This window comes from Xenopus laevis, chromosome 7S (assembly GCF_017654675.1).
Source record: "Xenopus laevis strain J_2021 chromosome 7S, Xenopus_laevis_v10.1, whole genome shotgun sequence".
Lineage (NCBI taxonomy): Eukaryota > Metazoa > Chordata > Amphibia > Anura > Pipidae > Xenopus > Xenopus laevis.
In genome coordinates this window covers 82,102,654-82,120,972 of record NC_054384.1, presented here as the reverse complement: position 1 = coordinate 82,120,972, position 18,319 = coordinate 82,102,654, and the positions used below count along the sequence as shown (strand labels likewise).

The following is an 18,319-nucleotide window of genomic DNA, read 5'->3' as shown; positions in this document are numbered from 1 at the left end:
GACAACATGAGCGAAGTGCAATAGAGTAGATAGGAATTCCTCAAAAAATAGTTGAACATTTTTCTAAGTCCCAAAAAACACTGGCGATTTTTCATTTTTCAGGGTGATAGGCTGCAAAAGATCGTAAATTTTTTTTGGGGGGATAACCGGCTTCCCCCCCTACATTTCCTTACATATGGCACATAAACTATACACTGGGCTCATGTATAGGGCAATATAACAACTTTATTTTATTTTATTAAGGTTTCCCGGGCTTGTGTAGTGTAATGTATTTGCTGCAACATATACGTCCATTGTACTTTAAATTCCTTTAATTTACTTTAGCTTAGCGCAACTTCGTCAGCGGTCGGCGCCCTGGACACAACTTCGGATTTTAGTGAGTTAGTGTTGTCCTGGCGAATCTACGCCTGGCAAAGTGTAACACTGCAATATCTCGTGTTCCCTGACAAAGAACTCCTGCTCTTCTGACATAATATATGGAATACTTATAGCAGCCAAATTGTACTGACACAGTGCAATGCCAAACTGCCTTAACCAATAACATTGCTTCTTTCCAAACACACCAGCAGCCAATCCCCCCTTCCCCTAGTCGTGATGTGTTAGACACTCCCCTACGTGACATCACGGTCTCCTGCCCGCATCTTGGTCACATGGTTGTGATATTACAACTTCCGGAAAGCTTGTCTGTGAAGCTGCTGCGGCCCAAGCAAAGCCGGAAGCAGGAGATGCGCATGTAGAGCTGTGCTGGCACAGGGATTAAATGCCAGAAGGTTGTAGCACTACCCAAGGAAGGGTTTGCAAGAGGTGAGGGGGCAGGGCTGTGTTTGAGGGGAGCAGGAAATCTTTACTCTCAGACACTGTAATTCCGCATAGTGACACTGACACTTATGCTTATTAGATATGTTGCGACTTGTACAGGACCTACAACCTGTAAGTGTGATTTGCTTATGGCTGATGTGGGTGCTACAATATGATATCTACAGAACTGCCACGGGAGTACATTGTGATTTGCACTGGGCCGCTGCTACAGGGTCCAAAGGGCTGTTCCAAGGGCTTGGGGGGGGGGAGTGCATGAGGGGAACACAGAGATTTGTACAGGGCTGATGTTGGGGATTATGTATGAGGGGAGCTCAGAGATGTGTATAGGGCTGCTGGCTGTGGGAAGGGTTATCTGTTGTGTCTGACAACTCCACTGTATCCTGTCCTATATAGAGTTAAATAGAAAGGGCTGCAGTTAAAACTCCATTGTACACCGTTGAGTGTTGCGTTCATTTTACAGCAGTGATAGTTGGACTTTCACCACAAACCTCGCTGTTCATGACCTTCAGGCTGTGCTTGCAGTAATATGTAAGAGAACATATAGACACTCTGCAAATTGTATACCCTTGGGAGCCAATACCACAGTTTACAAACTGCCCAACAGGGAGAACCTCCTTGAAGCACTTCATTCTTGCCACTACACACTGGATAGTAACTCTTTCCCTTTACTAACATGTTCTGCTGTGACATGCCAGGGGCTTCTCTTTAGCAGGCGTACGAGCTAGACACTCCCATGTGTGACTTCACAACCTCCCGCCCACATTTTGGTCGCATGGCTGTGACTTCAGGACTTTCTCAAAGCCACTCTATGTTGCAGCTGCGGCTCATCTAGAGAAGGAAGGGACTTGTGCTCCTGTGGGGATGTTGTCCTTACACAGCCTGCGTGTCTGGGACAAAGACTTTTCCTTATGGTGTGAGATGGTGCTGACTGTAAAAGCGAGCAATAAATAGCAGTGATATATACACTTATACAGTGCTTCTGTGAAGTGTAGTGTGATCTTTGTCAGTCTGCTTTGGGAGTACAATGTGATGTGTTCAAGGTTACTGGTGATGCTCAGTGTGATATATACAAGTCTGCTGGGGGGGGGGGCATGTTGTAATATGAACTGCTGTGATCCTCAGTGTGATATATACAAGTCTGCTGGGGGGGAGCATGGTGTAATATGTACTGCTGTGATGCTCAGTGTGATATATATACAAGTCTGCTGGGGGGGGGAGCATGGTGTAATATGTACTGCTGTGATCCTCAGTGTGATATATGCAAGTCTGCTGGGGGGGATCATGCAGTGGCGGAACTACCGGGGGAGCAGGGGGTGCGAGCAGGCCAGGGCCCGCACCCCCTCAGGGCCCCCCGGCAGTTTGCACGCCGCTTTGCTACGGCCGGTTCCGGGTGTACGGAGGGGGCCCGGCTGCGCGTCCTGCGCCAGGGCCCGCCCCCCTCTAGTTACGTTTCTGGGATCATGGTGTAATATGTACTGCTGTGATGCTCAGTGTGATATATACAAGTCTGTTGAGTTTACCAACTATAAATAGAAAAAGTCCTTTATGTATTCATCCTTGTGAATGTGCTTCTCAACTCGCTGCAATCCCGTGCTGGAGTGCAAAAGGTTACTAATGAGAAAAGAGATAGCCGGAGAGCACGTGATTCTTCAGTTAAAAAGTCATCTCTTTAGTCAAAGACATTTACTGCACATGTGCAGTAAATGTCTGCGAATAAAGAGATGACTTTAACTGAAGAATCACGTGCTCTCCGGCTATCTTTCTGCTGAGTTTAACTGTTTGATAAGTATGCCTCATGTTAGGGTAAGGGGCACACCTGGCGATTCGGGGAGATTTAGTCACCTGTCGACTAATCGCCTTTTCTTTGGGGCGACTCATTGGCGCTTTGTTTTCCGAAGTTGCCTCACCAGGAAACTTTGGCGACTTTGGAATACGAAGAGCCGCGTGCGCCATGCCATAGGCGATTTTTCATTATAGCCGGTGGAAGACAGGGGGAAGTCGTTTGGGAAGATTATTTGCCCCAAAAGAGAGGCGATTAGTCGCCAGGAGACTAAATCTCCCCGAATCGCCAGGTGTTCCCCTTACCCTTAGGGCAATAGCACATCAGAAGATTAATCGTCAGCGATAAATCTCTGTTTCTGACTAATCTCCTGTAAAAGCTTCCCCACCGGCAATAATGTGAATTGCTGATGGTAAAACCCATTTGTCGATTCAGTCTTCAAAAATCGCTTGATGTTTCCTCTTGAGGCAACTTTAAGGGTGGTGGCAGATGGGGAGATTAGTCGCCCATCGACAAATCTTCTCTACTGCAGACGACTAGTCTCCCCAAATGCCTTCCCGCCAGAAAGAATGTGAATCGCCGTTGGAATAGCAAATGTATAGTTTCGGAATTCTGAAGTTTCCTTGTGAGGCAACTTCGGGCGACTTCGGTTGCCACCACCCAAAGAGATTTTGGGAGACTGAATCAACACATGAGTTTTAACACCAGTGATTCAAATTATAGCTGGTGGGAAAGCTTTTACAGGGGATTAGTAACCTGGAGAAGGAGAGATTTATCGCTGGCGATTAATCTCCTGGTGTGCCATTGCACTTATAGTTAAGTACTGCTCAGAACTGATTTAGTTTTGTTTGTTTTTTCTTTACTGCCTCTTTCCCTCACTACAGGCTAAGCTCATCTCTGGGTATCAGTGCCCTTTTATGATAAATGTAATTTTTATGGGGTTTTTTTATGCTGGTGTTGTTGCCACTTTGGGGCTGGAGATACATTGCAATGCAAACCGCATTACACCAACCTCAGCCAAGTATAAAATAAGAACTTAAAATCATCTACACCGTGGTGAGACTGACCTCAAGGTATTAATTGTTTCATTGTGTCTTGTTGCAGGTATTCCGTAAAGAGAGAATAACCTACAGTCAGATTACTTTTGATTGCTATTTATGAAATGGAGCTTCCAAATTACAGCAGACAGTTACTTCTGCAACTACACACATTGTGTAAAGAGCAAAAGTTCTGCGACTGCACAATTTTTATTGGTACTTTTCAGTTCCGAGCTCAAAAGCTTGTGCTCGCTGCTGCCAGCTTACTGTTTAAGTCGTTGCTGGAAAGTACTGACACTATATCCATAGATGCTTCAGTTGTGACTGCAGATGAATTTTCCTTACTAATGGAAATGATGTACTCAGGGAAGCTGCCTCCTGGAAAACACAATTTGACAAAAATCATTTCGGTTGCAGATAGTCTGCAAATGTTCGATGTGGCTGTCAGCTGTAAAAACCTCCTGACCGAACTTATGAGTCACTCCACTCAAAGTCAGAAGTTAAAAGAGAGTTCAGTCCAGTCATTAACTGTAAATAAAATTGAAATTTACTCTAAACAGAATTCCTTGAATGTAAAAAATATTTCTAGTGAACTTACACCTGCCGAGCATAAAGTTTCTCCAGTTTCAACAGCCGCTCCTTTTGTTTCTCCTGCTGAAAAATCAAACCCGGACAAATGTCCAGACACCCCCCCAGTTGCAACAAAGCTCGAGACTGAAGCTGATTTGCACACAGCCAGCAATTTTTTTGCTGAAACAACCACCGAGATGGCGTCTTCTTCAGAAATCTTGGAAAACAATATTTCCTCACAGATATTAGAGAGTCTGTCCGTAACTCCCGAAACTGAGAATGTTCCAGAAAAATTAGCTGAAGTTTCCGATACAGATGGAGCTGACAATATAGCAAGCCTTCTGGAAACTGAAATTGTATCATCTGTTTCCGAAGTGCAAGATAACAGTCCTGAAAGTGTTGAGGAAGAAAGTAAAGAAAAGGTTACAGAGTCTGACTTAATATCAAAGGATTCTTGCATCACAGCAATGTTATGCTCCCCTATCCAAACTGATAAACCAGTTGAAATAGAGGAGGAAGCTGAACCTGCTATGAAGAAAAGAAGATTAAATGAACCAGGTAGACACCATATTTGCTCTGGTTTTTTTGATGTATTGCCTGTGACTCCCTAAATTCATAATGCTTCATAGTAGTAGGGAATCATTTAACCTCTATTGTCACTAAGGAGTTCCATGGCCATAAAAAAGCCTGAGGCTGAAGGCCAAGTGTGACTGATGTGACTGATAAAATCCTTATATTTTTTTGTAATACACAACTTTCCCTGAGTCATGATACAAATTACATCAGTAATATTTCAGTAAGTTTAAGGGGGGGGTTAAGTGTGTTCTAAGGTAGAAGAGACTGCACTGATTCCCATGTGCTCTATGCTCTGTCTGGAAAATCAGATTCTAGCGGAAAGACACCATTTAAGATATCTTTATATGTACAGAATAGTTTTTACTTGACAAAACATAATGTGTAACTACTTTGAATGTGTTGACAATCTGCTCTTTTGCAAATACAGAAACAGATGGAACTTCTGATGAATTGGATTTTCTAATACGCTATGAAAGTATCTTCAGTGAGGCCCTTTCAGACCCTCAGAGTGTAATAGAAAATCTCCAACGGTGTCAAGAAATTAAAGAAGCTGAAAAACAGGTCAGTGTTTTATACAGACCCAAGTCTTTTTTCTGGAAATCTGTTAACTAACATGATCCAAAAAGTACGCACAGGAATGCATGTAACTATTAAATTCAGATACAGTTACATGCCCAATTTTATATGCATTTAGCATTCTCATGAATTCCCTTCTATATAGTTCCCATATTGAAGGCTCAGGTCAGTTAATCTACTACCCTTTGCGGTGGAACAACTATATATACTTCACAGGAGTGCAGTTATGTGTAATGGCTCGTGTGTGGGGCCATCCGACTGGCATCCCCCTAGGGCCCACGATCGGATCAGCCCAATATCGCCCACCTCAATGTGGGCAAATTGGGGAGAGATCCGCTCGTTTGGCGACATCATCAACATGTGGTCACCTTAAGAGCCTTAAAAGATGTTTTTGCATTAGGCCATAGTTCGCCACATTATACCGGTAAGGGATAGTGAGTAATACACAATGCTCTATACCTCTGTTGAACCCACCCAACTTTCCATGCTTATAAATACAATTTTTGTTTCTCTCTACCACCTACTTTCTCTCTACCACCTACCCCTTATATCTATGGCTGTCCAGTTCTCTTCTTTTCAGGCAGTTTGGGTGGGCGATTGGACTACTTTGGCACATGCAGTGTTTTGATAAATGTAATATTTGCATACATCCCCTCATTATCAAAACTCTGCACTTTATCTCAAAAAATTATTAGTGGGCCATATTTAAGCTGAAGGCACTTCCAGAGGAATGTTTTTTTTAAACATGCTGCGATATTGATAACCACAACAGCAAAAACACTTCTCTAGTTTGTTGTGGCATGCTATACATGAGAGCTTTTTAGCTCATAATTGTACACATTTAAATGTGGTTTACCTAGGTATTTATGCCTATACACACATATTAAAAATTGCACCTATTGCCAGGTCCCTGGCTTAACAGGCTTTAATTAATTGTGCAAAATGAATACCTGCCTTAAAGGACAAGGAAAGTTAAACTAAAGAAGTAAGCTAGAAATGTTGTACATTGTGGTTTGGTCTTCTGTACCAGCCCAAGGCAACCACAGCCATTTAGCAGGGAAGATCTTTGCCTCTAAAGATGCCCCAGTAGCTTCCCATATTCATTTCTGCTGATTCACTGCTCATGCTCTGTGCTGCTGTCACTTACTGAGCTTAGGGACAGACTCAAAATATACAGTACAAATAGAATATAAATGTCACAATATAAGTCTGATTAGTAATTAATATGGATAATTACTACATGGCAGCACAGAAACCAGTGCAACTAGTATCAGAATCAGCCCTGTAGCATCGGCTTATATTACAGTCCAAGCTAATGTTCTGCTTGATAATTTGTGACAACCCCTAAGCTTAGCTTCTCAACAGCTGCTCAGAGCCCACTGAGCAGGTGTGTCACAGACACTTCCCCCTATGACAAGTTTGAAGTCCTGGATCATTGCTGCTATTGAGAAGCTGAAACTTTAGGCTGGTGCAATAAATTCAGTATATAAAACATTGCAGTTTTAGCCATATTTATTTTTAGGGTTTAGTTCTCCTTTAAGTGTTAATTCCAGGCTTCACTAGACACGCATCTTCCTTGCACCTAGTGTTACTCGCTAATGCAATTTCAGGTGCTGGAGTTAACCAGCGAAATACTGTTCAGTACAAAGAATGTTTTGCTAATTATTGTAATGTAATTATCCTACTGCACACCTGTAGTTCACCAATCCTGCAAGCTGGTGGTGCGTTCCTTCCGTTGACCCGGCCGGGTCCCTTAGCAACCAATGTGTAAAAGAAACGGATCCGCACATACACCGATTAGTGCAGTTGGGGATTATCCCCTTTTATTCAGCCACCAAACATCAACGTTTCGGGGGGGAAACACCCACCCTTCATCAGGATACAATTATTTGTGCAGTCACCCATTTAAACCCAACTTCCCACGCCTTCTTTTCCCATCATGCAATTTGCCATAAAAATTAACCCTTATGTGGGATACAGGAAATTCGACCTATATGTTACATACAATAAAGCAATCAATTTGGTACGACAGTCCACAAAATGATCTTTTTCTTTCTCAAAGTGCCCATGTGCAATAATTATTATAAAATATGGTATCAAAACATTATTTTAAACAACTTTTTCTAAAAAACCACATACATTAAACACCATATTGCAAAAATCCATGTGTTGTATTATAATACCTTACTGCCCTTGGGATTTTCTAATAACCCTTAACATTATATGTGATCATTCAGCAGTTCTTATCTGTAAGAAATGAATAAAAACATGCAAGAAGGTTATAAACAGTTTTTCTTCCTGATGAAGGGTGGGTGTTCCCCCCCGAAACGTTGATGTTTGGTGGCTGAATAAAAGGGGATAATCCCCAACTGCACTAATCGGTGTATGTGCGGATCCGTTTCTTTTACACATTGGTTGCTAATTATTGTGCCAGTAGGTACAATATCCATGTTTCAGGTTATTTAAACCATATGGATTGTGCATGCTTTAAAGTATTTAATGACTCTTGCCAGAAGATATTCCTTTGGTAAATAGTGCAGAGAAATCTACCTTTATGAAGTGGCAGGAAGTTTTGGTCAGACTTGTGCAATGTACACTGCAGCTCGATAATTTTTCTTTATAATATATGCTGCAGTCTCAACCCCCAGTGAAGTATTACAATCTCAAGTAACCGTGATTAACCCCCTATGCATTCACAGTTTATTTTGTTTTCTATTAAATAACTTTTATTGCTCAAGTTTTTCCTGCATTCTGAATCCTTCTTGTTTTGTAGGCAGTGATGGAGTGTTGCCAAGCAGAAGAAGGTAGTTCAACTTTTGCAAAGCTTTTAGAAAAAGTTAAAGATGGGCAAAGCATTGTTGTCGATACCGTTCTGGCTTTGCTGAAATTGTGCAGGCATACAAATCCAAGTGTTAATAAAGCACTCTTAGAGAAAGAACCAGTACAAAAAGAATTGTTGGTAAAAGAAGGTAAATATAGCAAATAACAAGCCTGTGTGTCTGTGAAAATTTCCATTGAACGGATACTGTTTTTTGTTTTTTTTACTGTTGTAAAGGTCATGGACACTTTATTTTTGTTCTTTTTCAACAGAATAAATGTTGTGGGGAGGGGCTGTGGATGGGCTAGGGTTTAGTTCTCCCTTAAAGGGATCCTGTCATCAGAAAACATGTTTTTTTTTCCAAAACGCATCAGTTAATAGTGCTACTCCAGCAGACTTCTGCACTGAAATCTATTTCTCAAAAGAACAAACAGATTTTTTTATATTCAATTTTGAAATCTGACATGAGGCTAGACATTTTGTCAATTTCCCAGCTGCCCCTGGTCATGTGACTTGTGCCTGCACTTTAGGAGAGAAATGCTTTCTGGCAGGCTGCTGTTTTTCCTTCTCAATGTAACTGAATGTGTCTCAGTGAGACATGGGTTTTTACTATTGAATGTTGTTCTTAGATCTACCAGGCAGCTGTTAACTTGTGTTAGGGAGCTGCTATCTGGTTACTTTCCCGTTGTTCTTTTGTTTGGCTGCTGAGGGGGGGGGGGGGGATACCATTCCAACTTGCAGTACAGCAGTAAAGAGTGATTGAAGTTTATCAGAGCACAAGTCACATGAATTGGGGCAGCTGGGAAATTGATATGTCTAGCCTCATGTCAGATTTCAAAATTGAATCTAAAAAAATCTGTTTGCTCTTTTGAGAAATGGATTTCAGTGCAGAATTCTGCTGGAGCAGCACTATTAACTGATTCATTTTGAAAAAAAAAATTTTTTCCCATGACAGTATCCCTTTAACATTTACTGCACTGCATAAGTAAGTGAAAGTGGAGGAGATTAGGAGACTTAGCTGATGCAGAGTAAATGGATTTGTGTGTATGTGGTTTTTTATATCTGAACCCCTGGACTGAATATATCATAGCTCTGAAAGCTTGTGTAAAAATAATGTAATATTATATTAAAAGGCAAATATAATGTGATGACCATATCCCATTTGATTATTCTTTCCTTCAAGGGATAGAAGTATTGATTTTCCCCTTTGACGTTTTGTTTAACAGCACCTGTCACTGAAGAAAAGGGAAAATCTTTATTTGAACTATTGTTGGAACATAAAGAAGATCTTATACAGTGCATTACAGAGCTTAGTCCTATTATTGAGTGTTTGGACACAGCAGAAGAAGGATTTATCAGCACACTTGAGAAACAGGTATATGTTGGTTGAGACTTCTATGGGTCTTATTGTTGACTAAGATGAAGTGCCCGTCCAAAAAAGGTTGCAAACTAAATGTAGTCTTCAAGGGAATTTTATGGCCCCAAGCATACCCATGGAGGTTAGTATTAGCAACCCACTGCATGAAAGAATTAAAAAGAAATTCTATTTGGAGTGGTATTACTTAAAGGGATGCTGCCACTTTCAAAAAGCATGATCACATACACTGCTATTGACAGTTTGTAAATCCTTTTGCTAATTCTGCATCAAAATGATGTAAATGTGATCAAGCATAAAAACATAATGCTTGTTCTTTTATTGAGGAAAATCATCTTGATTTCCTGTGAAAGTAAGGGTTATTTATCAAAATCACAAATTTTCTCACTATTTTCTGAAAACCACTGCAACCAAATCCACACTGCCTTCCCGACCCCCCCCCCCCCCCCCCATTTATCAATATTTCACAAAAATTTCTTGTGCTGGAAAAGACTAGATAAAATCATGATTTTCGTATGATTTTTTTCGAATTTGACACCCAAACCCACAAAATCTTTGGATTATTGAACGAAACCCAGCGCAGATCAGGATATCATCATAATGTCAACAGGACATCTGCCCTTGACTTCTACATTAATTTGACAGATCTGAGCTGGAGTACATTTTTATTTGGATTTTTAACACCATCAGGGTTTAATAAATCACAAAAAATTTGAGTTTTATTTAATGAAAAAAACGTGTTTTCCTCTCTTAAAGGCCGACCAGAAAAAATCAGTTTTTAATATATAACCCCCTTAGGGTAAGAGCACACTGGGCGATTCGTGGAGATTTAATCGCCTGTCAACTTCGGAAGACTTCGGAAAATGAATCGCCGCGTGTGATTAGAGCCGGCGATTTTTTGTTTTAGCCAGCGCAGAGTGAGGGAAGGCGTTCAGGGAGATTGGTCTCCCCGAATCGCCCAGTGTGACCTTACCCTTATAGGTGGGATAGGTTCTTATATTTGGTGAAAGGCAAAAAAACTGCATTCTAGTATAACGCTTTTCATTCAAAGCAAATAGTTATGTTTTGGTCTCTTCAATCCAAGGAAATACTTGTAATAGCCTTCTGACCTAGCCTTCTGAGAAATAGACTAGATGGGCCTGTTCTGTGTCTGAAAGCTACTGATTTAAGAAGCATCCTGTATAGCAAAATAACTCCTGTACTACCCTCCCTGCAGTGGCCTTTCATAACTGCTTAAGCTGTTGAAAAAGATAAGCTTTTACGACCGTGTTTTCTAAAAATGTATTAATTAAACAAATCAATTACAAAGATGCTTAGTTGTGCCTGCGGAAAAGTGTCTAGCACTCATCAGCAACTCCTATTGGCTTGCGTGGGAAATGCATGGCAATGTAGCCAAAACGCTTTCTAGAGCTACATAATAATGCGGAATTACTAGATTTCACAACAAAGAGTTTAAACCATTTAGGGTTAAAAAGTTTTTTGTTTTTGAATTTTTTTTTTGCAAAATGAGTGAGGTTTGCAGCTGATTTTTTTTTATTTATTTTTTTTTTTGATTGCTTGTTTTCCTTTGTTTAATAAGGTGATTCTTGATTGCTGTGAAGGTGGATCACATCGAAAAGCCATGGAGAGGCTAGTGAGGAAAGCATCAGAAACAAAGACATTGAGTCCTAATAGCCTGGTAAAACTTCTACAAGCTGTGAGGGAAGCATTTCCTGATCTGCACGCTTTGCTTGAGATGCTGGAGCCACAAAGTAGAGATCCCTGTTTAAAAGGTACAAAAGTTTCTCTCTAATTGAATCCTTTTTGTGCCACCAAAATCACTGACATGAAGAGAACATTATTAGCTGTAGATTCAAAGCTAGGACTTCTGTACTATGCATTTGTTTATATAACGAGAGGAGGTACTTAAGGTTAAACCATTAATAGGTGTAAAAATGATTAGTTACCACATATTCTTCAGATTTTATTTGACATTTTTTTCAGTTTGTGTTTGTGCCTATTGGATTCCCAGTTTTTATAATCTTACATTTGTAGAGCATTAATTTTTAATCCTTTTTATTTAAATGATCACATTCTAACATTTTGATAAGTGCCTATTTAAATTATTTGGACAATATCCAATGGTCATTTTGTTCTCCTGTATAGCTATAATTCACATTGCTCCCAGTCAAGCTTAATTTTTGACGTGTAAAAAAAATATGATACTGGCATTGGCCTTAACATGGAACCAGATGAAGGAATATATCAAGTCCCAAAAGTTGATGATCACATGGTGTCTTAAAAGCAAAAAAAAATGTTGCAGAGGTCTACTCAGCCATGTTCATTGTGTCACTGGCAAAAGCAATGGTATCACACAGTTACAAAAGGTTCACAATAATCCCAATATCCAGGAAAACCACAGTTGCCAGCCTCAGTGACTTCAGACCAGTCACAGTAATTGATTGCAATGGGCTTCAACCAATCTAGTTCTCAGCTTCATAAACTAAGCAATTCCCAAGTTTGCTTATTTTTCCATTATGGTAAATTTTTTCTTGACTACGGTACATACAAAACCTTCAAATGTTTTGGATTATCAGGGTGAAAATACCCCCCTCTAAAAACTAAAAGGATGCTTGTTGCGGTTAAGTTAAAGGAAAAGTCTCATTAGCAGAAAATAGTGAAAACAATTGCCGAAAAAAGTGAAACTTGTGCTACGACCTTCAAGTGAACTCCCAAACACATGTTTCTTGTTTGTTTTAACCCAGGGGTGCCTAAGAGGTAGATCGGGATATACCAGTAGACGTTAAGGGTAAGGGCACATGGCCATATTCGGGGAGATTAGTCGCCCCAGCGACAAATCCTCTCTTCTTCAGGGCGACAATGAGGAAACTTCAGGGCGACTTCGGAAAAAGAAGGGCCTTGAGTGCCATCCCGCTAGCGATTTTTCATTATAGCTGGCGGGAAGGCAGTTCGGGAGATTGTCGCCCCGAAGATTTGTCGCTGGGTCGACTAATCTCCCCAAATCTGCCCGTGTGCCCTTAGCTGGTGATCAGTAGATCTCAAGACACTGTCAACAAACAGCTTGTCTAAATCACTGTCTTATTTCATGCTTTTCATTCAGATATTTATTATGTTACGGTTACTTAGAAATAGCTTTGTTAAGTATATCAATATAAATTCTCTCAAATCAATATAATATTTAAGTAACATTTTCCATGGAACATAATGCTAACTGCTTTTATGGATGTAGATCATAATGGGACATAATTACTAAAAGTAGACAACGCATTAGTAAAGTATGGTCGCTCCTGTTTTAACCTAAAAAAAAAAGTCTTGTCTGCATCCACAAGGACTAAATACCTTGTCATCATAAAACCCTTGATAAAAGCTTAATCCTCATGACTTATTGGCAATCTACCTGAGCACTTTCTCCTATGATCGTTATAATAAATTATTTGCAAAATGTTATGCTAAAGTATTTACCCAAATCTCCCTTTTATGTCCCCTAAAATCTTCCTTTAAAGTTACGTAGTTGATTTGGGTTGTCCATCAAGTTCAGCCCTTTAATGTATCCCCCAGCATGAGTGACCAGCAAAGTAAAGTATCTCATTATTAAGTCTCATTGTGATATAAGTGCTTTTTACCTTTGCAGACAAATTGACCAGAACTGATTATGGAGCAGAGTTATTGAGACAATATCAGGAAAATTTCTCTGAGGTGGTAACAGATTCTGAGTTAATGCTCAGTGCCATCATAACAGCTGTTAATTTAACTACCCATGAAAGAGAGGTATGGTAAATTGGTATATCTTTGTACATACAATGCATTAAAACTGATGAAGAATGCTTGTGCATCATTTAAAGGGGTTTTTTTTTTAAGTTGTAATATTGGTGTGTAGGCAGCCATCTCAGGTCATTTTGCCTGGTCATGTGCTTTCCGAAAGAGCCAGCATTTTAGGATGGAACTGCTTTCTGGCAGGATGTGGTTTCTTCTACTCAATGTAGCTGAATGTGTCGCAGTGAGACCTGGATTTTACTATTGAGTGCTGTTCTTAGAGCTACCAGGCAGCTTTTATCTTGTGTTGGGGAGCTGCTATCTGGTTACCTTCCCATTATTCTGTTGTTAGGCTGCTGGGGGGGGGGGTGATATCACTCCACTTGCAGTACAGCATTGAGTGACTCAGCACATGACTGGGGGCAGCTGGGAAACTGACAGTATGTCTAGCCACATGTCAGATTTCAAAAAAGAATATAAAAAAAAATACTCTTGAGAAACTTATTTCAGTGCAGAATTCTGCTGGAGCAGCAGCACTATTGACTGATGCGTTTTGGAAAAAAAACATGTTTTCCCATGACAGTATCCCTTTAATTTTAAGGTAATGGAACAGGTTGTGAAGAAAAATACCACCTCAAAGATATTTAGCACTCTTACGTCCATGGTTGTGGATGAGCAAACGTTGGCAGTCGTTGCTCTTTGGCTGCTGCTCCTAGCAATGCAAGAGTCCAATCCATCTCTGAAGTCACTGATGGAAGAGATTCGCAAAGAGCCTGGAGCAGATGTTTTCTTTCAGAGTGGTAAGTATATGAGAGCAAAACTACGCACAAGCCATTTGTAAAATCTGTTTTCAAAGAAATGTATATGACTAAAGTTGCTCTTTTTGTAATGCACCTAATTCAGGATTCGTAATATTCAGACTCAACAAACTTTTTTTTTTTAATTTTTTTTTTTCCCCTAAGATCCAAACAGGGCAAATCATGCGCACTGAGATCTGCTCATTTCATATCTCTGCATGATTTGGCCGCCAGTGCACTGGGCCAAATCTGACTGATCTGATTTTTGGTCAGCGATCAGCATACAGAATGCACCTATGCAGCATTTTTTCAGTAGGATTTTCAACCTGGCGGATAGATATATGGCCATATGGACCAATAAGCTAAAACGAGACAAAAGTTATGGCCAAATTGCTGCTGTGTGTGTCCATGGGGGTATAAAGACCTTATTACACACTATTAATCTCATCTTCATTTTTGTATCTTCTTTATGTGCAACATTCTTCATTTGCTTTGCTAGTGCCACATAGATGTCTGCTCAGTTTACTGCACATTTGCAACTTCTGATCAAAACACTTTCTGCACATTGGAAGGAACCATTATAGTAGTTCAGAGATTTAAAGGACCAATAACAATATAAATTAAAAAATATATATTTTTTAACTTTTGAAATTTGTGTATTCTGAACCGACACAAATAAACCATTTGTAACACTGATACCAGTGCAGCTTTAGACTTTGTCATAGTGCTCATGCCCCTCCAGTTAAAAACAGTGAGCCTTTGAGTAGAATCTCATTTTAAATTTTTCAGGGGACCATAAAAAATAGTGTAAAATCAGGAAAATGTATTATGCATAATATATAGGTGGGATCCCAAAACAACAATGTACAATGAGGGAAAACTTAAAATCAGGGGATGTAAAATTGAGGTTCCACCGTATAGTTTAGGATTTGTGCTTTAAATACTCTGAGAACAATTATTTCTTATAGAAGTTTGATGCATTTTCAATAGATTGTCTGTTTTGTAGAAATTGTCCCTGTATCAGCGGGTTTAGAATGTAATAAGGGGACAAGTATATTATGTCATTGAGTCAAAAACTATCTTACATGCATGTACTGTTAATTTTGTTGCAGTAATCAACAGAGGAAATAAAACTGCAGAAGTACTAGTGCGCTACAGTGAATTAATCACAAAGGCCTTTGGACAGTGTGATATTCTCAGTAATGTACCCCCAGAAGACTCCGCTTTGACAAATTTGGTTAAGGAGGTAACCTATTTCACTTTTCACTATGCTGCATTACATACTTTCCAACACAGTTTATTGATAATTTAGTTTTGCAAAAAAAAAATGGGTGTCGCGGACTCCCTTCTAAAAAAAAATAATGCCTTGTAAGGCTACAGGCTTAGTGTTACTTTTTATTACTGATCAGTGAGAATAGAAATATAGTCATCCTCAAATAAAGGCAGTTTATTGCAGTGACTTTTGCATGGATAAATAGCTGTCACATCAGTTGTGCTTTATATTGCTATAATTCATAGCCACATCTGTATGTGGTCAATAGTATGTTTTATATTTCATGAATACTAATCTTTTAGTTTATTCAGCTTCTAAAGGTTCCACAGCAGAGTGAAGACTGTGAGCTGCCTTCAAAGACGCTTTTGAGTTCAGCACTGGAGCACACTGTACCTGCCATGTCATTCTGCAGTTTGCTCTGCGCTGTTAAAAGTTCTTCTCCACATCTTCAGCCAGTGATAAAGGAATTAAAGCAGCTAGGTAAAACCTGAGTAATTATGTGTCAGTCTAGTTAAATTATATGTGTGGCTTTTGTAATGTACTTATTCTATTTATGGACCAAATGGTTAAGCTGTAAAATATATTCTCCGAATGAACAGGCTAAATATCAAACATGGCTTGTTGCCACACACAGCTGTCCATACCCATGAATGTAAAGTGCGCTTCTTCAAATAGTAACCCTGAACCCGCACTACAAGAAAGGAGATGAAAAACATCACAGCAAAAACAAAACTCAATGAAGGAATTATGTACAATACAGTAGAATCCCATCATTTTACGTTTTTCAGGGGAGCAGGAAAAAATTCTGTAAAATACGGGAAAATGTAAAATCAGGGAAATGTGTTAAAGTAACTGTTTCTTCAAGTACTGAAAGGATATAGCACAGGAGTCTGTTTTACTTTGAGATACAATATTTACTAGGGATGCACCAAATCCACTATTTGGGATTCGGCCGGAACCCCCGAAACTTAGGTGAAAGATTGGGCCGAATACCGAACCAAATCTGAATCCTAATTTGCATATGCAAATTAGGGACATGAAAGGAAAAAGTGAAAAAAATTCTTCTTTAGTGACAAAAAGTCACGTGATTTCCTTAGCCGCCCCTAATATACATATGCAAATTAGGATTCGGTTCGGCCAGGCACAAGGATTCGGCCGAATCCTGAAACAAATCCTGGATTCGGTGCATCCCTAATATTTACTATGTTAATAACAAGGATTAAGCATTGCAGCATTAAAGGAACAGTTCAGTGTAAAAATAAAAACTGGGTGAATAGATAAAATTAAAAATAAAAAAATTTTCTAATATAGTTACCCAAAAATGTAATTTATAAAGGCTGGAGTGAACAGATGTCTAACATAAAAAAACACTACTTCCTGCTTTTCAGCTCTCTAACTCGTCAGTCAGCGACTTGAAGGGGGGCCACATGGGACATAACTGTTCAGTGAGTTTGTAATTGATCCTTAGCATTCAGCTCAGATTCAAAAGCAACAGTTATGACCCATGTGGCCCCCCTCAAGTCACTGATTGGTTACTGCCTGGTAACCAATCAGTGTAAACCAAGAGAGCTGAAAAGCAGGAAGTAGTGTTCTGGCTATTATGTTAGACACCCAGTCACTCCAGTCTTTATACATTACATTTTTGCCTAACTAACTATATTAGAAACAGTTTTTATTTTTAATAAATTTAATAGTTACACTATGGGGTTCATATGCAAGGCCTTTCTGCCAGTCAAATACAGAACCTAAATCAATAAGTAATTGGTGCAGGACTGTATGAGGGGCCGACTAATTTGAATTGATCATTTACAGGCAGAACCATGGCAAAATATACATCTGGTTAGTATTTTAAACCTCTGTATTTCACAAATAATAACATCCATAGAGGAAAAAAAGAAGTTTTTTTGGGAACATCATGACAAAAATTTGTTGTAAAATCCGGGAAATGCACCCATTGAAATGCATTATAAATTGTTGGGACCACAAATATATGTAAAATGTGTGAAAACTTAAAATCAGGCGACTTAAAATCCAGCTTTCACTGTACAGAGGTAAACCGTACTAACATGGGGCTGATTTATTAACTAGTAGTTTTGCGCAGGGCAGTTACCCAGTGCATCCAATCTGATTATTTTTATTTTAAAAGGTGCAGTATTTAGCACTCCTGTTGGTAAAATAAATAAATAAGCACTTAATACAAAATGGTACTGTTTTCTAAATGTGGCATCCATGTGTGGTGACTGGAAACAGACTCTCTGGCAGTGCATAAACAGTATGACTGCTTTTCTGTTGTTCTGATCATTCCCCTGTCTTTACTTTCTCATCTAGACAAATACAAGATTCCTCTGCACTCAACCCATTATCAATATATTTAAGACAGAGACATTTTGTGCATACTGCTACTGAAAAATGCCTTACCCTTTAAACAACACAGGGATTGTTTGTCCATATATTGCAATATATTTAAGCTGGCCAACTACGTCAAAGTCATCCCATATCTGGCCAGTCCTATGCTCAATTTTCATCTGATTCATTAAGAATTCTATGGTTTAATTATACATTTTATAAAAGGGACGAATACGTTTTACCTGCAACTTACTAGCTGCTTTCAAAGTAAAACTCCCAAACTTGGCTGCCCTTTTATTAGACACCAGTGGGATCACCTGACTATAGTTGGAGGGGGTGAGAGCTACAACATGGAGCTGGTCACTGCTCTTGTAGAACTATAACAAACAAGGGAAAGTTGTGCTCACCACTAGTTTTTAAAATCATTAGGCGGGGGTGCAATGAGGGTGTGACCACAAAATACATATAGACAAATACAAGATTCCTCTGCACTCAACCCATTATCAATATATTTAAGACAGAGACATTTTGTGCATACTGCTACTGAAAAATGCCTTACCCTTTAAACAACACAGGGATTGTTTGTCCATATATTGCAA

At 39.5% G+C, this 18,319-nt stretch overlaps 1 protein-coding gene across 2 annotated transcripts in view; it reads left to right on the top strand.

Moving 5' to 3' along the window:
* The first annotated feature begins 654 nt into the window (after nucleotides 1-654).
* The window catches only part of zbtb40.S (zinc finger and BTB domain containing 40 S homeolog), a 30,131-nt gene continuing 12,466 nt past the window's right edge, over nucleotides 655-18,319 (top strand). For both annotated transcript variants that reach the window (XM_041571444.1, XM_041571443.1), the window contains exons 1-10: nucleotides 655-804; nucleotides 3,704-4,764; nucleotides 5,210-5,343; nucleotides 8,132-8,327; nucleotides 9,403-9,551; nucleotides 11,131-11,323; nucleotides 13,183-13,319; nucleotides 13,906-14,104; nucleotides 15,214-15,347; nucleotides 15,686-15,854. In XM_041571444.1, coding sequence (XP_041427378.1) covers nucleotides 3,762-4,764; nucleotides 5,210-5,343; nucleotides 8,132-8,327; nucleotides 9,403-9,551; nucleotides 11,131-11,323; nucleotides 13,183-13,319; nucleotides 13,906-14,104; nucleotides 15,214-15,347; nucleotides 15,686-15,854 — 2,314 coding nt within the window. In that variant the 5' untranslated portion in view covers nucleotides 655-804; nucleotides 3,704-3,761. The remainder of the gene's footprint in view (nucleotides 805-3,703; nucleotides 4,765-5,209; nucleotides 5,344-8,131; nucleotides 8,328-9,402; nucleotides 9,552-11,130; nucleotides 11,324-13,182; nucleotides 13,320-13,905; nucleotides 14,105-15,213; nucleotides 15,348-15,685; nucleotides 15,855-18,319) is intronic.